We start from the raw sequence: 9,942 nt of genomic DNA, 5'->3' as shown, positions 1-9,942 counted from the left end.
TCATAATTTTCCAGATATAACTGAAGTACAATTCGCTCCAAACGCTCAAACATCCGAAGTTATTAACTCATCAGGACTGAGTGTATCAGAGTACGTCGCGATCGGAATTAGTTCTCTGCTCCTTGGCCTCATTTATGTGGCATCAGTATTTTTATTTCTACACATTAGAAAAAGACGAAAAGCTGCATCCGAGAACGGTGGAATCAATAGACTAAAAGGTTTGAAAAAGAAAGACGGCTCAATCATCACTGAACAAGATATAATCCGAATCAATAACGAACGACCACTGACTAAGGTTTTGGGACAAGATGATGGCGTCATCAAGAAGAATCCACTTCTTTCAATGGCAAGGCAGTTTCATGAAGCCAAGAGTTTTTCATGCGATTCTGGAAGTAATATTTCCGATTCTGAAGACTTTGCCGAAAGCAGTTCAAGAAGCGAGGACAACATTTATAATGTAAGTTACCACTACAGATATTATACTACCACAGATTCTATGCAAAACAAAAAATATACCCCCGACTTTCAAAGCGCAAGTGAAGAAAAAGTACAACCTTAAATTACTATGCATATAGCTTTTGCAAATTCATATTATCTTTAATTATTCCCAAACTAAGTAAAAAAACGCATGTAGTTACACGATGTAGCAGAATAAATTTTTAATTTAATTAATTTCAGAGTCAAGTAACATCGGCAGTGGTACATCTTCATCAAGGAGAGCATGGATCAAAACACCAAAGCGATGGCTTAGAAATAAGTCATCGTGATGAATCTACTATAGAAAGACTTCCAGACGAACATGTATCCATAGTTGAAACAACAGATGACCGGGAAATAGCACGACCGGTTGGAACAACTCGACGCAAGTTATACTTCAACCCTGCCTATTTTGAACCACATCTTATGGCTGTAAGTGAAAATATACTTACTTCATGTTGTTCATAAATTCCAAAAGCTTATGAACCAAATATTTCAAAATTTAATTAAAATCGTTTTAATTACAGGAACCTCCACCTGCTGCATTAGAATTCCTCGTTAAAATTCGGGAAGTGATAGCAATAGCGAAACACAAAATGGCGTCTAAACGCTTTCAACCAGTTCTCAACCAAATCCCAGAGGAGGAAACCTATCCTTCAGCCGGCAACAGCATAGATCTATATCAAGGTTTAGGTAGTCAAAGAAGTGGAAGCGTCATAAGTTTGAAAAGGGAAAATAGTAGAAAGAAAACTGCTAACTGCGTGGGCTGTCCAGGTTGCCAGGCTGATAATGAGAATGACGTGCATAATTTTATGAAATATAATGTCCCCGCATGCACGAACTGCTTACATGGTAAAGGAGACAAACAGAATAGCATTCGGAAATGGTTAGAGAACATTCCACCAACCAAGACAACAGAAAATAATGAATTTTTACAAAATAATAATCAAAAAAATATAGCAAGCTTCTTAATGACATTACCGATACACGAAAGACACAGAATCAGAAAACAAAACAGCTTTTCGAATACAAGCCCCTTACATCAAAGAGATATTACAGAGAGACATAAAAGATCGTCGACAATGTCGGTGAGATCGGAGCCAGCCATGAGGAATTATAATATTCCACTCCCAGAGTTTAACATGGATGATTTTGAACAGCCAAATTATAACAAATTTAGTCAAACAGTTTCCCGAGTTGAAAATTTTAGATCTGCTCATTTTAATGACTATCATTCAGGAAGTCTAAGGAACAATGCTCTGGCAAATCAAAGAAGAAACAGATATATTACAAACAAAAATGCATTACCTGATATGGTAAATGACACAATAGCTCTAGATGAATGTTCAAAAGTTTATCATCAAAGCAGTTCCGATGATGAGAGATTTAACAGAAACTCAGGTTTAAATGAAAATCGTTATACAAGACGAAGATCTGAAAGTCCCTTGTGTAATGATTATGAGACGGACAGTCTTGAAAGAAGTACTCACCAGAAACGTATAGGCACACCTTCAGATTACCCTGACGTTCCATCGTCACAAGCAAGTCCTAGCTTAAGTAACGCACTTCCATTAGAAGAAGAACTTACAATGAGAAATGCCATTTACAAAAATTCTAGTAGTAACAGCAACACGCCTTCGCCCCAGAGAGATATTTGTATTGAACAAAATCATTACGAAACGATTGAGAAAGTTAAAACTGTTAAGCAAAATACAAATGCTTTAAAAAAACAAAGCAGTGACTATAGTCTAGTAAGTGAAGTATATGTAAATAATAATTACAATTTTGATAGCACGCCAACATCCCCTAGTGGATCTGAATGTTCTATGGGAAGCAGAAAGTTAATCACAAATATTAACAATAATGTAGAAGGAAAGCCAGGGTGTCTTACTATAGAAGTAGTCGATCCGCCCGAAAATTACATAAAGATTCACGAATCGGACGGTTTTGAACCGGACACTCTAGATCGAAAAAATCCTAAACATAAAGAAATAGTAGAAACTATAACCGCCGTGCAATTTACCAGAAAAGATTTGGACGATAATTTAAGCAGGAAACACTCACTACACAATCAAGCGATACAATTGAGGAGTAGTGGAACTTTCACGAAATCTACCGAAAAAGTTGAATATACACCAAAATTTCATAGCCTAAGGAATGAATTTGAATACAGAAAAAATATATCTGATCGCCCAAAAATATCAGCAAATACCTTTGACAACTCTAAACCAGCAACAGAATCGGATGATACGTTGGATGTAACGGAGGAATGGAGTACTGAAGAAGGACGCATACTAACTTTAGAGCTCAGACATTCAAAAAGACAACGACAATGTACACCTCCAACTATAAAACAATTAAAGAATTTAGCTCGTCCCGACATCTTACCTCCATTGCCTCCTACTGAAGACAGCCCAATATATGAGCAACCTACATATCCTCCAAGAAAAGTAGAAATAGACAATTTGTTAGTAGAAACTCCTTCAAAAAACGTAAATGGCCGAAGTCTCAGTCCGAGAAAATATACGAAAAATGCGACAATTGAGTCCCCATCAAACGCTAATTGTATCGAATTAGAATATGGACCTTCCTGCAGTCCATTAAGAGCTTCTGGCCATTTACCGTCCTCGGAGTACCAAATCAACCCCCTAAATTCATCCAAAATGGGGAATGTAAGCAGGAACTCAAGCAGACGACAATCGTTGAGAAATTCTATAAACACAAATACATTTGTCAAAGGGTCAGCCAAAGAAGACCAATGCAAGCCTAGATTCAGGAGGAGAAAAGGACAATGTATTGAAGATTCCGGGTACTTGAGTAGTGATTCCACGAGTTCTAGGCAGGTGTCAAGAAAATTGGTGATACACAAAATAGTGAGTTGTAGTGAAAGTGACGACACTGAAAATGAAGCCAGGAGTGAGTCGGGTGCCGAGAGTGTAGAAACACATTCAGTGTATTTCGGTAGCTTTAGAAAACTCCAGATGGACGTTAAAAACGATTTTGTTGGTGAAAGAGACAGCAAAACGAAACTAAAATAAGTATAAAGACTGTTTGTAAAATTAACTTGTTTTTTTTTAAATCAGTGCAATATAAATTTGTGCAATAATAAGTGCAATATTTTTTTTTATTAACTAGTTATTATAAACAATCCTAGATTAAGACATGTATTTACCTCTATCGCAAAGTAATACAATTGAATAGGAAAAATCATAATAATAATAATGTAGATATATATGTAGTAAAAGGCCGGACGTGCAATGCAATCATAGGTTAATTTAATAGACCATAGGTCAATATTTTAATGACTTCAATCGTATAAGGAATTATTTTCTCAATTTATGAATATTCTTTTATGATTTATTAGGAGAATTGTATGTTATTTTTGTACATAACCAAGAATGAGTCAGGCGGCATTAAGGCTTCCTAGTACCTGACAAAATTAGTGCTCCAGAAAGGGGTATATAATAACCGTCCTCTCTGTGAGAGCACAAACATGGGTTGTGGCATTTAGACGTTAGTTGGGAACAAACAATCTATGGAATTGTCGGATTGTGACTAAATTAACTGTATGACAGAAATAAAGGATAGCCATTACCTTAATTCACATGAAATTAAAATTTATGTAGGTACACATCGGTTCTTATTCCAATGTGAGAAAGTCTAGAATTGGTTGCGTGGCTATAAGCGTGCAAACAATATAGTCGATTAAGTATGTAATAATTAACGCACGCATCATACGTTTTTCACCATACTTAAAGTCGATAACTGTGACGAAAAACGTTGAATAAAATACAAGTGCCGTAAAATTGTGCAAGTGTGTAGAAAAATGTATTAATTCGGAGTGAGAGATGATTTCCAAATGAATATAATTATAAACGGATTGTTTGTTACCAACAGTCAGGGATTCTCTTTCGGTTGTGGTTGTATAGTTTTATTACTTTTAAGCAGATATACATAGATAAATGCATAAAAATAGCTGATTTTGGTGCTAAGAATCGCAAAATGGTGAACCGGGTACATATTGTTTTTAAAACGCCATTGTCTACTTTTTGCAAAAACGTCATCAAATGTATTTTTTTAATAATATTTTAAGTAAATTAATATTTTAGTCTTTTACCGCATAATCAATTACGTACATACTTATTTTAATATAATATTGATTGAGCTTAACACCTGTATTTACCTAATTTCATGGAAAGATTCAGATAGTTACTTAGCTATCTGCTTATACGTTTTTGCAAATTTAAGACACCAGTATATAAAGTGTGCGTTTGTATTTTTTAAGAGTTGAACTCAGTAGAATAGTATAACTATTTAATTATTTATTTTTGGTTATTTATTTTTTTCTCTATTAAGTAATTTTTATGACGTTAGGTGTAATAGTTGTACTAAATGCTCAATAATATTGCATAGCAAAATATTTTTTATAATAGATCAATTTTATAAGAAACTTTTTTTTGTTAAAATATTAAGTTTACTGTGTGCTCTTTACAGCCAGTATCTATTAATTAACTGATAGATTTATTTCGTATTTTGAGTCTATGTTATTATGTCACTTTGTTACATCACAAGGTTCATTTCAAGCAAAATTTTACTACTTGTATGTGGATATAGATGAATTATTTTCCTATTTTTATAAAATAAAATAAATACTTCAAATATCAAGTTTTATTCTTTAAATATCACAGTTTCGTTGCATGCATTACCACTCGAAAATAAAAGTCAAGTAATATGAGCTTGCACGTCATAAAGGAAGATCCTATTGTTGATATGCAAGTTCCTTATTACTTGACTAATAAATGAAGCTCTTTCTAAAATAACAAACCTTAGATATTATAATGATAAAAATAATAAAAAAACAATCAACAGTCACCGTTTTCGAAATCATTAATATCCAAATTCTTTATACCTCTAGACTCTTCCATTAACATTTCATTTCTAAAATCTAAATAAGTAGTCATTCCTGCAGCATACAAATCTATTTCCGTACCAATTTTTCTACTTATTTCTGCTACTTTACTATTGTTCATATTTACCATACACAAATCCAGATGTTCTTTGAGTAGAGCAGTTTCATTCAACATAGCATATGCATAATCGGTATAGTCCACTTTTGGAGGTATATTTGACAGTTTTTCATTATACTGGTTATATTCCTTTGTTTTACATATTACTTTATGGTTCACACATGTGATGATTATCTTGTGTGGTACAGCGTCATGGACGAAGTGGATGAATGACAGCACTTGAGAAGGTATCCTGAAATTCAAACAATTAAATTTTATATTCAAAAATTAATATTATACATCAGTTCTCTTAGCACTACACATACTATTTAAGTATAATTTAGTATAATATGAACCCTGTCGGGTATATGCAAGAAATGGAACGACAGGTGGATCAAATGATAATTAAGTTACATAAAATTAAATGCGTGCATAAATATCATGTCACAATAATGCAATAAAAATAATTAAATTAAACCATATCAAAGTCATGGTTTAATTTAATTGTTTTTATTGCAGAAAATCCCATAAAATCTATATTGAATGGTAGTATAAAATCACAGATATTTATTTTTTCTTACTAAATATCAAGTATTTAAAATAATTACAGTTAACAGTAAGTATCAAATCTTTTTACCTTTCAGCAGACAGAAGTAAGAGTCGCGAAACTCAAAGGCCAAATTTACATATTCTACATGCTTTGTGGGTTAGAAGATGATGAACACAATAATGAAAATTATTGACAGTATTATACCTTGTATGAATGCTCAAGTCATAACAACTTTTCAGTGGATCTTTGGGCTCAGAAAAAACGCACATAATTCCATTCAAAGGATGATATGGCGAAGTTCTGTTCACAATGACATTTGTCCCATTTTGCTGCATGTGTAAATGGGAAGCTAGTACTGCAGGAATATCCAATAGAGACTCGTCTTCTTTCCTAATGTGCCGTAAAATGAGACTTGTTTTTTCAGTTGTAGCCAATATTGCTAGGATTGTTTGCTCGTCTGAAAAAAATTTGGAAAAACTGATTGTAACTTTTTAAGCAAATAGTTTTATTTTTACTAGTTAATATTGTCTTACATTATTAGTAGGTAATTGTTGACTGATGAAGATTCTAAGAAGGGAGTAACTTATTTGATGTGGCCCTTAAACAACTTTCATAGCAACTAATATAATAATGTGTAAGTTTATTTGTTACTTCTTCACACTTTATATACTCAATACTACTCTCATCACTCATACTTACTAAGAGTATGGAGAAGAACATAAGACTACCTTTAATTCTGAAAAAAAGTACTGTGATCCACAAACAGAAACCCATGTGAGTGAAGCTGCAGGTAAAATCTAGTTACCCATAAAATAGTTCAAATAATATACCTATTACTCCACTAGATAAGACATCAAATTCTTCTCCCATAGTGTCATTTGCTGATAATGCTGTATTATCAAATGGCAACAAAAATTCTTGTCCACCTCTTTGGTAAACAAGCACACCAGTAAAATCCACTCTGCTCAAAACAGTCTCCTTTATTTCTTTCAAATCAACAACTGCAGTAATGGCTACTTCTGTCTCTTCAATAGTGTAACTGTCTCTTTCTTTCCAATATGGAGATGATGGTAGTCTCTCAAACAATCTTGTCCTGTATACTATTGAAGATTTGTTTTTAACATGAAGTAGTATGTGTACATCTTCTAGCAACCTGAAAACACATAATAATCAATAAAATATTTATATTAACATAATAAATGTGAAACTATGTCCACTTTCCTGTTTCACTGTCACATTTCCACGTCTAAACTGCTGGGCCAACTTTGGATAGATATAGTTAATGCCCCTGGGTGATCCAGTACAAAATAATAGTGGTGATGTTACTTACTGCTCATTTTCATTGATAATATTAAAAGCAATGACTACTTTCTCATTACATAGCTTAACCCAAGGATTATGTGTTTTAATTTTCAAAGCACCTGCCATCTGAAAATAAGACAAATCACAATATGTTTGAATGATTATGTAGGTAGGTACTCAAAAAAGCTGATTCTGGTTGATTGTAGGACGTGGAAAAATACTTCTACATTGTTTATTTATATTTAAACTTAGATAAAGAAAAACTCCAAATTCTGTGTATATAAATAGTTATAGTAATAATATAAACTACATGTCTGTTTTGATGTGCAACTTACTTCTTTAGAGCCACTTTTAAAAACAGATTCATCCAAGTTAGGGTGAATTTTTCGGTACATAGAAAAAGCAGCAAGCTGTCTTAAATTCAAATATTCCCTGTAAGTACTCTCATTACATTTAACACTGTATTTAGCCTCAACTAATTTTCGTTTGAGGTCCATTAGTACAGGAGGAGTTTCTTCAACTCTAATGCTAGACAATAGCTGGGCTTTATCACCAAGACTTTCATAATTATCATCAAAAATTAAAGGAACTGCATCATCTTTTCTGACTATTTTTAAAAAAGCTTCGCCCTGGCAAAGTGAATCTTCAATATCATATCTTTCCACATTATCCACTAGACGATGAATACACAGCTTATCCCTCCTAGATAATATTATAAGGTTATCATCAGCAGTTATCACGTAAAAGAGTTTGCATTCGCTGTTCCTCATAATTTTAATTTCTGTAGCTATTGCAGGGCATTCAAGATATACCTCACTGACCAACTCCCTTTGGTGGAATTCTTTAACTTCTCCACTTTTTGTACAAACCGTAATGTCGATGAATTTATCGTCCCTTGGGTGATTATCGTAGTAAACAAAACAGCTGATTTCGTTGAAAATACTTGATGGCACCAATCTCATTATGTCTTGACGAACGTTGTCTGGTATATTGATCATTTTATGGGAGTTATTAACAGACAGCCAGACACAGAAATATCAAATTCAGCGAAGTACCTATATTAAAATATATATATAAAACTAAACAACAAACAAAAAATCAAACTAAAACGATCAAGTCAACCTTAACCCTTCTGGGCCTAGGCAGGCAGGTACGGTTAACCGGCGGCGGCGAAACGGCGGTTTTCGCATTCGCATTATTATTTATTTGGCAGTTTATGACAGTGACAAATTATTCACTTTTTTTTAAATGTCATGGCTCCATCATTCGCCAAAACGACGATTTTTTCAACGTTAAGGTTGAGATGGACACGGTATATAGTATGATATCAATATCTAAATACGGTTCCGTGTGTAACCTAAAATATAAGTGTATATAAATATATTATTTATATATATATATAGGGGAGAGTAAATAAAAAATATAAGTAGATATTATTATTTTGTATAAATTTTGCCAATATAATTATATAAATGGGGAGAAAACTAATGTTACCGATAGAAATTGCATATTTACAGGTCTTGGTTTGGGACATTTCTCAGTAGGTAGGTAGGTAGTAGGTAGTGACTGGTTTACATATATAAAGCTATTATATTAAAATGCGGACTATTACACTATCAGCACACAGTACCTATGCCGAATTAGGCGGGCATTTTCAATTCTAAGTTAATTAATGCTGGTTCCACAGAGCACGGCACATCACATAGTTCTGACTGCTCTGACTTTCCTTGCGCTTGCAGCTTTCGACATCGTAATCTATGAACAAAGTTACGTCCCGGACTATGCTATATTGCATTGTAGGTGCTTATTTCCGTTAAATCCCACATAGTTATTCGACTTTGTCTATACAGCATTATGTGCATTCTCTACAAAAAGGTTTCCCACATTTCTCATAACATGGGAATTGCTGTGTACGGTGACATTTTGTTGGTATATAAATAACACGGCAATAATACATACTTATACCGACTAATTACATTACACTAATTAAACTAAGTAGGTACAGTCAACAGCACATCGAGTTACCCTGCATGAACCTCTATGGCGGCGGTGCGGTAATAGCGGCGAGCTTACAATGAATTTGGGTAGGTTGATATGCTGTTGACTAGTAGATTTTCATAGTACAGATTTTTTTTTACAAAAATTTTCAATTCAATTGTTTTTTTTTTACCCTTCCGCCTTTTTGTTTATTTTAGTTGATACTATATGTTGCCTGCGGCGCTACCCAAAAAGTAATATAAGTCACACAAAGATCAACTTAATTCATTGCACCATTTTGCTGTCATGAAAAAAGACAAACAAATAAACTTTCATAATCATTTTCATAAACTTTCACAATTTCTCTACGGTTTAACAGTTCGCATTTATATGGATAAAATGGATCAGGATTCACCAATCATAGCATGGCAGGAAGTAAGTAGGTAGTTTGTAGGTACATTTCTACTATAATAAATGAATAGGCACACAGGTAGTCTTCACCACTTCACATTGATTGCAATCTCAGAGTTCGTCGCGTCGTGTAACTTCTATGTACGGTGCGTTGTGGATGTTATCTGTTGCTTTTGTTGTGACAAATAGAAAACAGTAATGTAATATTATGTATGTACC

General features: G+C 33.5%; 2 protein-coding genes across 5 annotated transcripts in view; one reads left to right on the top strand and one right to left on the bottom strand.

The window, feature by feature from the left end:
- Window positions 1–5,087, top strand: part of sha (shavenoid) — a 49,913-nt gene extending 44,826 nt beyond the window's left edge. For all 3 annotated transcript variants that reach the window (XM_053758521.2, XM_053758519.2, XM_053758520.2), the window contains 3 exons: window positions 15–457; window positions 679–909; window positions 1,005–5,087. In XM_053758521.2, the coding sequence (XP_053614496.1) occupies window positions 15–457; window positions 679–909; window positions 1,005–3,515 (3,185 nt within the window). In that variant the 3' untranslated portion in view covers window positions 3,516–5,087. The remainder of the gene's footprint in view (window positions 1–14; window positions 458–678; window positions 910–1,004) is intronic.
- A 43-nt stretch (window positions 5,088–5,130) lies between these two features.
- Window positions 5,131–8,532, bottom strand: LOC128677576 (uncharacterized). Of its 2 annotated transcripts, none has more exons than XM_053758523.2 (5): window positions 7,671–8,532; window positions 7,364–7,461; window positions 6,864–7,186; window positions 6,121–6,490; window positions 5,131–5,736 (listed from the first exon to the last, which is right to left on the bottom strand). In XM_053758523.2, the coding sequence occupies exons 1-4, from the start codon at window positions 8,331–8,333 to the stop codon at window positions 6,153–6,155; spliced, it is 1,422 nt and encodes a 473-aa protein (XP_053614498.1). In that variant the 5' UTR covers window positions 8,334–8,532; the 3' UTR covers window positions 5,131–5,736; window positions 6,121–6,152. The 2 variants fall into 2 exon arrangements, with proteins under 2 accessions (XP_053614498.1, XP_053614497.1); XM_053758522.2 differs by having other exon boundaries at window positions 6,238–6,490; window positions 7,671–8,529.
- Window positions 8,533–9,942: the final 1,410 nt, after the last annotated feature.

Source organism: Plodia interpunctella, chromosome 18, assembly GCF_027563975.2.
Source record: "Plodia interpunctella isolate USDA-ARS_2022_Savannah chromosome 18, ilPloInte3.2, whole genome shotgun sequence".
Taxonomy (NCBI): Eukaryota; Metazoa; Arthropoda; class Insecta; order Lepidoptera; family Pyralidae; genus Plodia; species Plodia interpunctella.
The sequence above is the reverse complement of the archived record's forward strand: the minus strand, read 5'-3'. Positions and strand labels throughout refer to the sequence as shown.